The following is a 16,471-nucleotide window of genomic DNA, read 5'->3' as shown; positions in this document are numbered from 1 at the left end:
CTTATGGTAACCTTAAGATTGATTTTAAAATTTGTGAGTTTGTTTCTGTTTTATAAATTCTTTCATATCATTTTTACTAGATTCCACACATAAGTGGTAAGATATTTGTCTTTTCTGTCTTTACTCAGTATGATAATCTCTAGGTCCATCCATGTTGTTGCAAATGGCATTATTTTATTCTTTTTTGTGTCTGAATAATATTTTATTGTGTATATGTAACACATCTTCTTTATCCATTTATCTATCAATGGACATTTAGGTTGCTTCTCTATCTTGGCTATTGTAAATAGTGCTGCAGTGAACATAGGGCTGCATGACCCAGTGTTCTTTAAGACAGCAAACTACAGTCACCGTCAGGTGTTCTTCAAATGTACTCAAGAAGTTAAAAATAGAATTAGCATATGATTCACCAATTCACTGCTGGGTATATACTCCAAAGAATTGAAAGGAGAGATGCAAATGGATATTTGTACACCCATGTTCATAGCAGCATTATTCACAATAGCCAAAAGGGGGAAGCAAGCATGAATCCATTGATAGATGAATGGTATATATACAGTGTTTAATTAATTAAGCAAGGAGGCCAGTAGACTGAGGTGGCTCTGATGCTTTAATAGCCTACACAAGCAAACCAAAACCTAGGCCTGGCAGTGTCTCAAGATTAAGAAATCAAAACTGAAAGACAACAAATTACAAATAGCCAGCTGGGGTTTCCCAAATAATGCACCCATGTAAGCTATAGCCAATCAGATAATCTCCTTGACTTCCTTCTGCCTCTGCTCTTTATTATCATTTTTTGGGGTGGGGGCACCCCATAGCATATGGAGTTCCTGAGCTGCTATTTCGACCTATGCTGCAGCTGCAGCAATGCTGGATCCTTTAACCCACTCTACTGGGCTAGGGATTGAACCTGTGTCCTGGCGCTGCAGACCTGCCACCGATCCCATTGTGGCACAGCAGGAACTCTTGCCTCTGCTCTTTAAGAAGCCTTTTCCCCTAGCTCCTGTCTGTGAAACACTCCTAATCGCTTCTGGTTTTTTGCTACCCAATTCCAATGTTTGCTCAAATAAACACCTAAAAATTTTAATATGCATCAGTGCAGTATTATTCAGCCTTTAAAAGGAAGAAACTTCTGACATGCTATACCATGGCTAAACCTTGAGGACATTATGCTAAGTGAAATAAACCAGTTGTGAAAGGACAAATGTTTGATTCTACTTATAAGTTACCCAAGAGTTGTCAAACTCAGAGGCAGAGAGTAGGTGGGAATGGAGAGTTGTGTTTAATGGGTTCCGAGTTGTGGGGTTTTGTTTTTTGAGAGTTAAGTTTTATTTGGGGCAAAATTAGGGCTTAAGCCTGGGAGGGAGTATCTCAGGTAGCCCTGAGAAAACCATTCCCAGAGTTTTAATTTTGTAAGGTGGAAAGAGTTCTTGGATGGATGGTGGTGATGGTAGCACAACGATGTGAATATACTTAATGACATGGAATGGCACACTTAAAAATACTTGAGATGGTGAATTGCATTATGTGTATCTTACCACAAATTTTTATTTTTATTTATTTATTTATTTTTGTCTTTCTGTCCTTCCTAGGGCCACATCCATGGCATGTGGAGGTTCCCAGGCTAGGGATCTAATCAGAGCTGTAGCCACCAGCCTACACTAGAGCCACAGCAATGCCAGATCCAAGCCGAGTCTGCGACCTACACCACAGCTCATGGCAATGCCGGATCCTTAACCCACTGATTGAGGCCAGGGATCAAACCTGCAACCTCATGGTTCCTAGTTAGATTTGTTAACGACTGGGCCATGACGGGAACTCCAAGCACAAATTTTTAAAAAGGAAGTTTTAAAAAGTTTGAGTACTTCTGTAAGTGAATGCCCACATTCTTGCATCAAACAAGGCAGAAAACCCACCAATATGCCTCAGTTTATCATTCAACAGTACAGTGCAGTTTTACTCAGCCTTCAAAAGGCATTGTCAGAGAAGAAAAAGAAATACAAGGAATCCAAATTGGAAAAGAAATAAAACTGGAGTTCCCGTCATGGTGCAGTAGAAACGAATCTGACTAGGAACCATGAGGTTGCAGTTTTGATCCCTGGCCTCGCTCAGTGCATTAAGGATCTGGTGTTGTCGTGAGCTGTGGTGTAGGTCACAGACCTGGCTCAGATCTGGCGTTGCTGTGGTGTAGGCCAGCAGCTGCAGCTCCAATTAGACCCCTAGCCTGGGAACCTCCACATGCCACAGGTGTGGCCCTAAAAGACAAAAAAAAAAAAAAAAAAAAAAAAAAGGGAAATAAAACTGTCACTGTTTGCCGATGCCATAATACTACACATGGAAAACCCTGAAAATGCTACCAGAAAACTACTAGAGACCATATATTAATTCAGTAAAGTTACAGGACACAAAATGAATAAACAGAAATCTCTTGCATTCTTATACACTAACAACAAGAGATCAGAAAGAGATTAAGGAAACAATCCCATTTACCATCACATCAAAAGGAATAAAATACCTAGGAATAAACCTACGTAAAGAGGCAAAAGACCTGTACTCTGAAAACTGTAAGACACTGATGAAGGAAATTGAAGATGACGAACGGATGCAAAGATATACTATGTTCTTGGATTGGAAGAATCGTTATTGTTAAAATGACTGTACTATCCAAGGTTATCTACAGATTCAGTGCAATCCCTATTAAATTACCAGTGGCAGTTTTCACAGAACTAGAATAAAAAAATTTTTAATTTGTATGGAAACACAAAAGACCAGAATAGTCAAAGCAATTCTGAGAAAGAAAAATGCAGCTAGAGGAATCAGGCTTCTTGACTTCAGACTATGCTACAAAGTACAGTCCTCAAAACAGTATGGTACTGACACAGAAACAGAAATAGAGATCAGTGGAACAGGATAGAAAGCCCTGAAGTAAACCCACATACCTATGGTCAACTAATCTATGACAAAGGAGGCAACAATATACAATGGAGAGAAGATAGTCTCTTCAATAAGTGGTGCTGGGAAAACTGGACAGCTATATGCAAAAGAAGGAAATTAGAGCACTCTCTAACACCATACAAAAAATAAACTCAAATGGATCGAAGATCTAAATCTAAGATCAGATAGTATAAATACGCACACACATAGGAATATTACTCAGCCATAAATAAGAATAATATCTTGGCATTTGCAATAACTTGGATGGATTTAGAAGGTATTATGCTAAGTAAAATTAGAGAAAGACAGATACCATATTTTACTTGCCTGAGAGGAATGTCATGAGGGGATGGGTAAAATGGTGAAGGAGATTAAGAGCTACAAATTTCCAGTTACAAAGTAATTGTCACAGAAATATAATGTACAGGAGTTCCCGTCATGGCGCAGTGGTTGGCGAATCCGACTAGGAACCATGAGGTTGCGGGTTTGGTCCCTGGCCTTGCTCAGTGGGTTGAGGATCTGGCATTGCCATGAGCTGTGGTGTAGGTCGCAGACGCGGCTCAGATCCCATGTTGCTGTGTCTGTGGTGTAGGCAGGCAGCTACAGCTCCGATTAGACCCCTAGCTTGGGAACCTCCATGTGCCGTGGGAGTGGACCTAGAAAAGGCAAAAAAAAAAGACAAAAAAACAAAAGAAATATAATGTACAGCATAGAGAATGCTGTCAATACTATCATAATAATGTTGTATGGTGATACATGGCACCTAGATTTATGGTGATCATTTTGTAAAGTATAAAAATATCACATCACTAGGTTGTACACCTGGAAGTAATGTAATATTTAAGTTAATGATACTTTAAAAATTAATAAAATTGAAAGATACAAAATAAATTTTAAAAAGAAAGGAAACTGGTTTCTATTTCGGGAAAGTAAGTTCAAGTAATTTCACTTATTTTAAAATCTGACAGTAAAAGTTTTTTTTTTTTTTAATTGAAGTATAGTTGATTTTGCAATGTTGTATTCCTTTCTGGTGTACAACACAGTGATTCAGTTGTATGTATATGTATTATTTTTCATATTCTTTTCCATTATGGTTTTATTACAGACTCTAGTTCTCTATGCCATATAGTAGGATCTTGTTGTTTATTTTATAAATAATTCCAAACTCCTAATTTATCCCTCCCCCTTACTTTCCCCTTTGGTAACCATAAATTTGTTTTCTATGTCTGTGAGTCTGTTTCTCTTTTGTAAATAAACTTGTTTGTATCATATTTTAGATTCTAGACACAAGTGATATTATATGATATTTGTCTTTCTCTTTCTGAATTACTTTACTTGTAAAATAATCTCTAGGTGCATCCATATTGCAGCAAATGGCATTATTTTATTTTTTTGTATGGCTGAGTAATATTTCATTGTGTATACATGTATATCACATCTTCTTTATCCATTCATTTGTTGATAGATATTTAGGTTGCTTCCATGTCTTGGCTATAGTAAATACTGCTGCTGTGAACATTGAGGTGCCTGTATCTTTTCAAATTAGAGTTTTCTATATATGTATGCCCAGGAGTAGGATTGTTGGGTCATATGGCAACTCTATTTTCAGTTTTTGGAAGAATCTCCATACTGTTTTTGATAGTGGTTGTACCAATTTACAGTCCCACCAACAGTGTAGGAGGGTTCCCTTTTCTCTACACCCTCTTTAGTATTTATTATTTGTAGACTTAATGATGAAATTATGGCCATTTTGACTGGTGTGAAGCAATACCTTATAGTAGTTTTGATTTGCATTTCTCTAATAATCAGTGAAGTTGAGCATTTTTTCATGTGCCTATTGGCCATTTAGATGTTTTCTTTGGAGAAATGTCTGTTTAGAACCTCTGTCCCTTCTTTTTTTTTTTTTTTTTTGATTGGGTTTGTTGTTGTTGTTATTGAGTTATGTGAACTGTTTACATATTTTGGAAATTAAGCCCTTGTTTGTCACGTTGTTTGCAAATACTTTCTCCCAGTCTGTAGTTTGTCTTTTTGTTTTGTTTATGGTTTCCTTTGCTCTGCAAAAGCTTATAAGTTTGAATAGGTCCCATTTGTTCATTTTTACTTTTATTTGTGTTGCCTTGGGAGACTGACCTAAGAAAACATTGGTACAGTTTATGTCAGAGAACGTTTTGCCTGTTTTCTCCTAGGAGTTTAATGGTGTCATGTCTTATATTTGTCTTTAAGCCATTTGGGGTTTATTTTTTTGTAGGGTATGTGAGAGTGTTCTAATGTCATCAATTTACACATGGCTGTACATCTTTCTCAGAACCACTTGTTGAAGAAACTCTGATAGGAAAAGCCTTAATTGTTATTTCTAATTAGAAAATTAATAAACAATTCAGACTGTTAGAAATGTATAAGTTAGGGTAAAGTTAGCCATACTCTTTCTACCTTCCCCAACATAACTACCATTAACAATTTGATTTATATTCTTCCAGCTTTCTTCATGAATTTGCCAATGTTAAAAATATGTTTAGCAGGTTCTTTAAAAAAGATACCTTTTCCCCATGTTTGTGCATAGGAATCTGCTTAAGTCTTTTTATGAACTTTCTATGGATGTAACATGATTTTCTTAACAAGTTCCTATTGTGTTATCTTCATTTTTTCCCTAATTTAATCAACTCTGTAGTGAATGTCCTGGTACTTCTATCTTTGCCCATTTGTACGAGTGCAAGGGGAACTACTAGATGCAAGAACATTTTCCACTGTCATTTCACTCAGCACTAAGTATTAGGTTTAGAATTAATGTCTGCTAGAAATCCACATGTAAATAAAAGCAAAAGGATTTTCAGTGAGTCTTATGTCTGCTCACACTTTGTAGAAATATCAGCGAAGGCGGAAGTACAGCCTATCTGCCGTGTTCCATTCGGCCACCATGTTGCAAGATGTTGGTGAGGCCATTCAGTTTGAAGTCAGCATTGGGAACTATGGCAACAAGTTTGACATGACCTGTAAGCCTTTGGCATCAACCACTCAATACAGCCGTGCTATATTTGATGGTAAGACTGACACTGGCCATTCTCTCCTGTACACTTTTTTTTTGTTGTTGCTGCACCCACAGCATACAGAAGTTCCTGGGCCAAATATCAAATCTGTGCCACAGCAGTGACCTGAGCCACAGAAGTGACAATGCCAGATCCTTAACCTACTGTGCCACGAGGGACCTCCTCTCCTCTGTATGTTTACAGTGGGTGCACCACAGGACAAGAAGCATGCAGCGTATTCTCCCTCTGACAGCCATTATCCCCAGCATATGCTTAGTGGAAAGGAAAAGGTTGAATGGGGAAGAGAGGTGGCTTGAGTTCAGGCACCTTCAAGAGTGGTCAGACCCGGAGTTTTCGTCGTGGCTCAGTGGTTAACGAATCCGACTAGGAATCATGAGGTTGCAGGTCCAATCCCTGGCCCCGCTCAGTGGGTTAAAGATCTGGCATTGCCATGAGCTATGGTATAGGTTGCAGACATGGCTCGGATCCCGAGTTGTTGTGGCTGTGGTGTAGGCTGGCAGCTACAGCTCCAATTAGACCCCTAGCCTGGGACCTCCATATGCCGCAAGGCCCTAGAAAATACAAAAAAAAAAAAAAGAACAAGAGTGGTCAGACCCAAGAGATTGCAGATCCTTTGCCAGGGGCTGAATCTTAGTGCTCCCTCCCATGCCCAACTTAACACTGGCTGTGTTTTGTAAAGTCACAGATGACAACTTGCTGAACACTGAGCTCTCCACCTCTGCCCTGCCGGGTCCCAAATTGCTCTTAGATTGAGTAGCAGAAGTGAATGGAAAATCAAGCTTCTGGATTCCCATCTTGGCTCAGTGGTTAATGAACCTGACTGGTATCCATGAGGATACAGGTTCGATCCCTGGCCTTGCTCAGTGGGTTAAGGATCAGGTGTTGCCATAAGCTGTGATGTAGGTCACAGATGCGCCTCAGATCTGGCATTGCTGTGGCTGTGGTGTAGGCTGGCAGCTATAGCTCCAATTATACCCCTAGCCTGGGAACCTGTGGGTGTGGCCCTAAAAAGCCAAAAAAATAAAAAAGAAGAAGAAGAAAAGAAAAAAAAGAAGCTTCTGGTCTTCACTCTGTTCTCCAGAACTATGACCTTAGCCACATCACTTAATTCTAACCCTCAGTTTCTTCATCTTCTTCAGAGCTGCCATGAGGATGAAATTGCTGTATTTGAACAAAGATGGATGAGAAACAGTCCCTATTTTTAAGGAGCTTACATTCTAGTATATAAAATAAGTCATAGTAGAAGGCAGAGTATGAGGATGCCCTAATAAAAATATTGATACGTGGTTGGAGAGTATACAGAAGGGAGAGAGAGAGATTCTGATAAAATGTCCCAACAGTGTTGGGACTTTTACTTAATTTTTGTTCAGGTAGTGTTAAAAATATAAAATGTGCTAGAAAATGTTGGCTTATCATTCTTTTTCTGTTGTCTTTTTAGGGCCGCACCCATGGCACATGTAGGTTCCCAGGCTAGGGGTCTAGTCAGAGCTGTTGCTGCCAGCCTATGCCAGAGCCACAACAATGCCAGATCTGAGCTGCGTCTGCGACCTACACCACAGCTCACAGCAACACTGGATCCTTAACCCACTGAGTGAGGCCCGCAATGAAACCCATAACCTCACGGTCCCTGGTTGCATTTGTTTCCACTGCGCTAGGACGGGAACTCCTGGCTAATCATTCTTAATCACTGTAAGGCTGTAAGTAATAGCAAACCTCACATATCCAGCTAAGGCTTTCAAAAACAGAAAATTCTTTTTTCTTTCCCACTTCCAACAAAAATAATGATATAGGATAACAGTTTTCAGGGACAAACACATATCATCTAACCTCCCAAGTTCTGTATATTTTCTGCTGTATATGTAGTCAGTGACATTCAGGAGTTCCCATCATGGCTCAGTGGAAAAGAATCTGACTAGCATCCATGAGAGCACAGGTTCGATCCCTGGCCTTGCTCAGTGGGTTAAGGATCTGGCATTTCCATGAGCTGTGGTGTAGGTCGCAGATTCGGTTTCTGAACATTGTTCATTCTGGCATTGTTGTGGCTGTGATATAGAGCAATGACTGTGATTCCGATTCAGCCCCTAGCCTGGGAACCTCCATATGCCATGGGTGCCCTAAAAAGACCAAAAAAACAACAACAAAAAAAAAAAAAAAACAAAAAAAGAAACCAAAAAAACAAAAAAAACCCAGTGACATTCAGATATGTGATCCTGAATCTCCAAAAGATCCTGAGATCATTGTGCTAGGTTTACTTGGGTCTTTTAGAGAGATTTTTCAAAGCAAACTAAATGAATAAGAACTTTCCACTTATCCCTCAGTTCCTTCGTTGAATAAAATTAAAGTTCCAAGAGTTCCTGCTGTGGCACAATGGGATCAGCAGCATCCCTGCAGCGCCAGGATGCAGGTTTAATCCTCGTCCCAGCATAGTCAGTTAAAGGATCCGGTGTTGCCGCAGCTAGGGTGAAGGTTGCAACTATGGCTCAGATCTGATCCCTGGCCCAGGAACTCCCTATGCCCTGGGGTGGCCAAAAAAATGAAAGAAAAAAAAAAAATGAACCAGAAAACCTCAAACCATTCTCCAAGCCTATTATTAATCAGCAGTCCAGTTTGCACATCTCTCTTGTTGTTTATTTTAAGTGTCCAGTGTTTACTGACCCTCAATATTCTACCCCAGGGAACTACTATTACTACCTGCCTTGGGCCCACACAAAGCCAGTTGTTACGCTGACCTCATACTGGGAGGATATTAGTCATCGCCTGGATGCCGTGAATACCCTCCTAGTCATGGCAGAACGGCTGGTGAGTTTATCTTTTCTACATTTCCTTTTCACCAGAGTGAATTTTGTACTAGTTAGAATGCAGGTTAGGCCACTGTAGCACAAGAGCTCAACATATAATTGTAAGCAAGATGAAAGTGATTTCTTTAGTAGTAGGGGAGGTAGGTAACCAAGGCTGGCATGGTGTTGGGGACCCTGGCTCTCTCCCCCTTGCTGCTCTGCTGTCACTAAGACATTGTCATTGTTTGCATGGGAGAGGCAGCTTCCCATTACAGTGACCCTTCAGCCTGAAGGAAGGGGATGAGAGGAGGAGGAGGAGATGACACAGGTCTTGCCCTTCAAGGGAAAGACCCGGAAATCACACTTGATTTCTACTCATTTTCCACTGGTCAGGGTTCAGTCATACAACCACATCTTAGTACAGGGTGATTGGAAAATGCAGTCTTATGCCTGGGCAGACATTTGTCCAGATACATGATGTCTTACGATGGAAAAGAGAGGACGGATGTTGAAGTAGGGGCACAGCTTATGGTTTTTTCCACAATTTGTATGAGAAGTTTGGTATGGAGAATGGTTCATTCCAATAGACATATGCAGTCCTTGGAGCTTTGCTGTTAAAGCAGTAAAAGTCTCAACTGAGAAGTGGGTGCAGAGGAACTTTCTCGTTGGTAGATTGGGGGGGTTCCCTCTGGTGGGAACTTGAATACATGTGGTATCTGTGATTTTCCATCCACTTCACACTGATGAGGAAAACATGGTTGGGACAGTTCTAATTAAGTCAAAGATACTGTTATTTCTACCAGGTACCAGATAGACTTTATCAGTATTAGTGGTTTGATTTCTAAATTACAGTAGTATTAATTTTTCTAAGATCCAACCTTTGTTAAGGTTGGACCATGACATGTTGGGGGTCTTAGAATATACTTGATCTGAGATTCTGTGGAAAAATCTAAAAATATTGTTTTATGTTATAAAGACAACATTAAAGGAGAATTGTACATTTAATTAACTGAAGCATAACTGTTGACATGATAAAGCTACAATTGATATGCAATGTGGCTGTGGTATTAATTTCCAACTTCCCATCTCAAGGGAATTGGTGAAAAATTGGTCACAGCTCTTCTAATCATGTTTTGGGTGTCCAGCTTTATGCATCATTCTTCTCATCTGCCCTCTCCATTGACCAACCTGTCATAATTCCATCCGATCTGAACAGGATGGTGGTTTTTTTATGATCAGGCTTTTGTTAATCAGGGTGGGCTCTCCCTCAGCATCTCTGTTGGTAGATATTCAAAGTGAAACACAGTATGTTCTGGGCTTATTTTGTGCTTCCTGTGCCCCAACCTTGGAATCACCATTTCCTCAAGGAGCCCTGGTTCCCTTTAGTGGGAATGGAAGGTGAAAAATAAGATCCAAGGAGTTCCCATCATGGCGCAGCGGAAACAAATCCGACTAGGAACCATGAGATTGCGGGTTCGATCCCTGGACTCACTCAGTGCGTTAAGGATCCAGTGTTGCCAGGAGCTGTGGTGTAGGTCGAAGACGCAGCTCAGATCCTGCACTGCTGTGGCTGGTTGGCAAAGTCCAGCAGCTGTAGGTCCAATTCGACCCCTAGCCTGGCAACTTCCATATGCCACAAGTGCAGCCCTAAAAAGCAACGCCCCCCCCCCTGCCCCCGAAACAAAAAACAAAAGGAAAAAGCAGAAGAAAACGCCACCAACACAAAAAGAATAAGATCTGGGTATTGAGTGCTCACTAGTATTGAGATGTCATTGCTCCAAGGCCTCCTCAGCAAACTTGGCTGAGTTCACACATGTACATTTATCTCTGTATCTCTCAATATACTAAAAGCAGTGAGTTTATTAGGATAACTCCAATTCCATTCTAATATCACAGGGTTTATTCTAGTCTTCCCTATTTCTCTTTTTACGACTCCCTTCTCCAGCAGTGAGAAACCTGGCTTCTCTTATCCTTGATATGTTTACTCATTTGTTCAATTCTAACATCCACAGGTAGAGGACTGCCAACAACAAACCTAATTAGAATTTGATATGTTTATGGTTCTTTGTTTCCTTCAGACCGAGGGAAAACAGTAAAAATGCTGTGCTCCAAAGTTACTTGGGTTAGTTCAACGTAGTTATGTTATTCATCTGAGATGTAGTTAGCTTCACTTATTTCTGTTTTATATTCCATTTTAGGGTTCCTGCCCCCGTCCATGTTGCTTTTTATTTACTTTTTGAATACATAAATTTGCCTGGTCTTATAAATTCATAAATTTATATGAAAAGGTTGTCTCATTACTTAAATATATATATCATTGCATTTTGAAGAAAAATAAATAGTGTTAAGCTGTGGTAGGCATTATTAAATATAAAGGAAAACACCTTTCATTTTTCTGTTACGTCTTTTTGTATATTTTCTCTTGAAGATAAAAGTTAAATCTTTACCGGCTAAAATGCACAATTACCCATTATTTCCTCCCTTTCCAAATTCTTCAGCAATCAAACCTAGAGGCTCTAAAATCTGGGATACAAGGTAAAATTCCTGCAAACCAGTTGGCAGAAGTGTGGTTGAAGCTGATCGATGAAATTACAGAAGACACAAGGTATGGTGATCATATTTGTACCTCAGAGTTCCCAGCCATGCTCCCCTCCCTTAAACTGTACGATCAGAAGAGTCTCTAGAATTGTTTCTAGTGTTTGCCTGAAAAATGAAGTTGAATCAGCCCAGCTTCTCAAAAGGCCATCACTGCCATGAGTCTCTGAGTCACCAGCAGGAAAACTCCACTTTCCAATCTGGTTGCCAATTCTAAAGCAGCTGAGGGAGGCTGAGGCCCCACTCCAGGAAGCACATCCCAGGGAAGCCTCAGCAAGGGGTGGGGGAGGGAGGAGCTGGTCTGTGCCTCTGACTCCCTCCCAGCAGTCCTCGAAGGCTGTCCTGTCCTGAGAAAGGTGACTCCTGGTTCCCACAGAGAATGGGAACTGGGGGTGGGGCACTGATTTTACCATTTAGAACATTTGCTAATTCACAAACACATTTTTAGAAACAATCATTTTTTCCCTCTCTTTTACCAAATGCCTAATGAGCACTCTGGCCAAGCCTTCTGTAGGTGAAGTCAGACGATTCCACCCAAGAACCTTTCATAACTGTGACTTGGAGAAAATGCCCAGATCTCTGGGCATTTGGAAACCGAAGGCGGAAGTGATAGTTCCAAACCTGAAAGAAAAAAATATTGGCCAATAAAGCAGTGGGTCAGGAAGTTGCAAAAGAAAAGCGCTTTGACTACTTCTCACTAGCAGCAAGAAGCAGGGATGTTTTTCCTCCCTTCGGAGCGAATGTCCTAAGTCTCCCCAGTCCTCTCATGACATCTAGTGGTTTAGCTGGGTAATCATCATGCAGAAGAGATCAAGTATTGCTACATGCTTGTTTAAATTAAATTCAGAGAATTTATATCCGGGTCCTAAGAGGTCATCTCTTCCAGTCTTCTTACTTTATAGATGAGAAAACAGAAGCCCCCAAGGATGTGAAGTGACTGTGTGAGGCCCAGAGTTGGGTTTATGCTCTTTGTGCTACATGTTTTCTACAGTCAGTATTTATTTCTTGAAGGCTTATGTGTGACTTTTGAGCTAGCAGCTTCCATATATATATTTTTTTGCCTCAAAGAAAAATTTCAGGGACTTAGCCCTTCCAATGCATTGCCATAATTACCAGCGTAACCAAACAAAAATATTTGGTAGTACCTTTCAGGTAGAAAATGCCTGTGAATTTTAAGGTTTGCTGAGCAAAACACAGAAATGGCTATTTTTGCTGCTTCTGAATAGTTAGTTTTTGAAGAATCAAATTGGACCACTTTAAAAAAATTTTATGGCCGCACCTGTGCCTTATGGAAGTTCCTGGACTAGGGATTGAATCCAAGACACAGCTGCAGCAATGCTGGATCCTTTAACTCTCTGTGCCAGGCTAGGGATCGAACCCATACCTCCATAGCAACCGGAGCCCCTGCAGATTTTTAATCCACTGCACCATTGCAGGAACTCCTTGGACACTCCTGTGTTTAAGGGAAGTCAGATAGGATTTCTTTGATTTAAGAAGCTGGGTGAAATTCTCACCAGTGCAAATTCTACCTAGAGACAATGTGAATAGAACCTCCTGGAATAGATGAAAACCTCACTCTTTGGCCTTATCAGCTGCCCTAGTGAGAGGGAGGCCCTGGCAGAAGGTAATTCTGGCTCCAGCTCAGCTGTTCTAGTGGAAGCTTGGCCTGCACAAGTGGTTCCTAACCTTTTGGGAGCTAATGGGTCCCTTTGAATGTCTGATGAGATGATGACAATGGTGATGACAACATTCTTTAGACTTGACTATACAATAGACATTACTCTGAAGATTCTGTGCATATTAATTCATGTACGTCTCGCCACAACCATAAAGGGTAGATATTATTTTCCCACATTTGAAGATAGGAAGAATCCTGGAAAACAGGAGTTCCCATCATGGCTCAGTGGTAACAAACCTGACTAGAATCCATGAGGATGCGGATTTGATGCCTGGCCTTGCTCAGTGGGTGAAGGATCCAGCATTGCCATGAGCTCTGGTGTAGGTCACAGACGCAGCTCGGATCTGGTATTGCTGTGGCTGTGGTGTATGTAGGCTGGCAGCAACAACTCCAATTCGACCCTGTGCCTGGGAATTTCCATGTTCCATGGGCAGAGCCCTAAAAAATAAGAAGATAGGAAAACAAAAATGAAGAAACTGGCCAAGATCACAGAACTAGTAATGATGGAGGCATAACTTGTACCCAGATATTCAGCTCCAAAGCCTGTGTTCTTCATCACAATGTCACACTACATGTCAACACAGACCTACACTCTTCTTTGTAAATTCCAGGGATTCACAGACCTCCAGAGGCCTGCCTCTAGACTGCCTAGGGGTGCATGGTCCCTAGGTTAAGAAGCCTTCCAATAAATGATGTCTCATCTCCCTCTTCCTTCATTTTGTGGGTCTGTACAGTGATGGTAGGAAGCAAATGAAGGGAAGGCCAACTGTTGCTACTGCTTCCGTCTTCTTCCCAGTGACTCCATGGGCTTCGGGTCAGACCCAGGGATCTGCTTTGCAATTTTCTTTTTTTTTCTTTTTTCTTTTTTCTTTTTTTTTTTTTTTGTCTTTTCTAGGGCCGTGCACCCATGGCATATGGAGGTTCCTAGGCTAGGGGTCTAATTGGAGCTGTAGCTGCCGGCCTATACTGCAGCCACAGCAACACCAGATCCAAGCCGTGTCTACAACCTACACCACAGCTCATGGCAATGCCAGATCCTTAACCCACTGAGTGAGGCCAGGGATTGAACCCTCAACCTCATGATTCCTAGTCAGATTCATTAACCACTGAGCCACGATGGGAACTCCTGCTTTGCAATTTTCAACCCCTGACATTCCCTACATAGAGTGAGGAGAGTCTATCTGGCAGGTCTGCTCCTGCAAAGGCAGAGATCTTCACCTTCAGCTTAAACCTGTTCACACTTGGGGACTGGTGTGGTTTGCATGGAGGCCAACCATAAATGAGTTTGACAGTCTTGAAGCCTCACAAGCTCTTCCACAAATTCTGTTTCTTTTTTTTCCTTTTCCTTTTTCTTTTTTAGATACACATTGCCTCTCACAGAAGGAAAAGCTAACGTCACAGTTCTCGATACTCAGATCCAAAAGTTGAGATCCAGAGCTCTCTCCCAGATACATGAGGCAGCTGTTAGGATGAGGTCTGAGGCCATAGAGGTGAAGTCCACCTTGGCGGAAATTGAGGACTGGCTCGATAAGTTAATGCAGCTGACTGAAGAGGTAGGGCTTTTAAACTACACTTGATATGGAGGAGGGATTCTGTGGAATGGCACCAGGGGCAGAGATGGCAGTGGGAAAATGGGGTACATTATCTTGGATATCAAGCAGATCTGACAGATGGTGGAAGTAAGGAGTTAACGTGGCTGCAGTGCTAATGGGTGAGCATCATTAAGGCCAGGGCAGGAGAACAGCTTTCACTTGTCCATCCTGGAAAGGTCTTTAAAAGTGGACAAATCATTACTGTTACCATAGTACAAACAGAATGTTTCAAGTAGAGGGAGTTCCTGTTGTGGCTCAGCGGAAACGAATCTGACTGGTATCCATGAGGATTCAGGTTTGATCCCTGGCCTCGATCAGTGGGTTAAGGATCCGGCATTGCCGTGAGCTGTGATGTAGGTCACAGCTTGGATGGCTTGGATCCTGAGTTGCTGTGGCTGTGGCATAGGCCAGCAGCTGCAGCTCCAATTAGACCCCTAGCCTGGGAACTTCCCTATGCTGCAGGTGTGCCCCTAAAAAGAAAAAAAAAAAAAAAGAATATTTCAAGTAGAGTGATATTGTAGCAGATACGTGTAGTACAGAGGATTAAAATGCCGCCTTTAGTTGGTGGGAAGACCTGGCTTTGAATCCTGGATCTACCACGTGTAACCCTGGGCAAGGTATTCAAGCCTTCTGAGCCTCAGTTTCCCCATATGTAAAATGGAGATAAAAGGAGTACCCACTTCACAGCATTGCTTTGTGCAGATTAAAGAAGGTGAAGTGTGTAAAGGGCTTAGCAGTGTGGGACACACAATGAGTGCTGGATACGTGTGGCTGCCCTTAGCCTCTGAGGATAGAAGGAAGTAGAAGACCCCTCCTCCTGACCTTCAGAGAAGGGGAGGTGCAGGGTGGGTGGTAATATATTTGTAGGTAGAGATACATTTGAAAAACATGTATGTAATTACAGGTAATTTTTATTGTTTTACTTTCTATGCTTTGTTACTTTCCAAGTTGTCTGCAGTGAACTTATGTCGCCTTTATAATTAAAACAGATTTTAAAAAACTATATTAGTATTTCATGTTTGGAAAATAGCAGATTGTGTGACGCAGATGCTCTGTGTCCTCTGAGGTGTATGAAACCTGTAACCGCTTGACCGCTGTGGATGACCTTCTTCAAATGAAGGGCGAGATTAAAAGGGGCTATTTCCCCAAATTGCTCGGAGCTCTGTAGGTGGGGCTTTTGGCAGGTGAAGCGCCCCTTCCCTTCCCTCTGTTCCCTTTGGCCAGTCTCAGGCTGGCTCCCAGCCCTTCCGGCTGTGCTCCTAGAAGCTGTGTGTGTGTCCAGAATTTGGGCAGAGCCCTAAACGCAGTGCTCCTTTGCACAATGCTCCAGAGCCTGCAGGGTCTCTGCCTTTAGACTAACTCTGGCTTTACCTCCCTTTCCATCCACCCACATGACCAGCCTCAGAACAGCATGCCTGACATCATCATCTGGATGATCCGTGGAGAGAAGAGATTGGCCTACGCGCGCATTCCCGCGCATCAGGTTTTATACTCCACCAGCGGTGAGAATGCATCCGGGAAATACTGTGGGAAAACCCAAACCATCTTTCTGAAGGTATGGCTTCATCACTGTGAAATGTGAAATACTTAAATGTAAAGCCCATATTCCCAAGAAGGGCGGCTTTATAAATTGCCAGTCGATGAATGGCTAGGGCGATCCTCATCGATTTCAGCCTATTCGGGCCCTTCGTCTAGGGTGGTAATTCCCAGAGTGGTCTGAGGTCTGCTGGCATCCAATCAAGGACTCTTCCTTAGAGCTCTCTGTGACACTAATAAGTAGTATTTCATGGTCAATGCTTTGCTTTCTGGCATGAATTCTCCACTTATTTCCAATGTTACATGGAAAGCAAT

General features: G+C 41.7%; 1 protein-coding gene across 4 annotated transcripts in view; it reads left to right on the top strand.

Annotated features, from left to right (window-relative positions):
- The window catches only part of MYOF (myoferlin), a 172,140-nt gene that overhangs the window by 92,786 nt on the left and 62,883 nt on the right, over positions 1-16,471 (top strand). For all 4 annotated transcript variants that reach the window (XM_047762378.1, XM_047762376.1, XM_047762377.1 and 1 more), the window contains 5 exons: positions 5,795-5,972; positions 8,653-8,777; positions 11,254-11,360; positions 14,389-14,581; positions 16,020-16,175. In XM_047762378.1, the coding sequence (XP_047618334.1) occupies positions 5,795-5,972; positions 8,653-8,777; positions 11,254-11,360; positions 14,389-14,581; positions 16,020-16,175 (759 nt within the window). The remainder of the gene's footprint in view (positions 1-5,794; positions 5,973-8,652; positions 8,778-11,253; positions 11,361-14,388; positions 14,582-16,019; positions 16,176-16,471) is intronic.

This window comes from Phacochoerus africanus, chromosome 15 (assembly GCF_016906955.1).
Source record: "Phacochoerus africanus isolate WHEZ1 chromosome 15, ROS_Pafr_v1, whole genome shotgun sequence".
NCBI classification, from domain to species: domain Eukaryota; kingdom Metazoa; phylum Chordata; class Mammalia; order Artiodactyla; family Suidae; genus Phacochoerus; species Phacochoerus africanus.
Note: the sequence above shows the minus strand (reverse complement) of the source record. Positions and strands in the feature narration are given on the sequence as shown.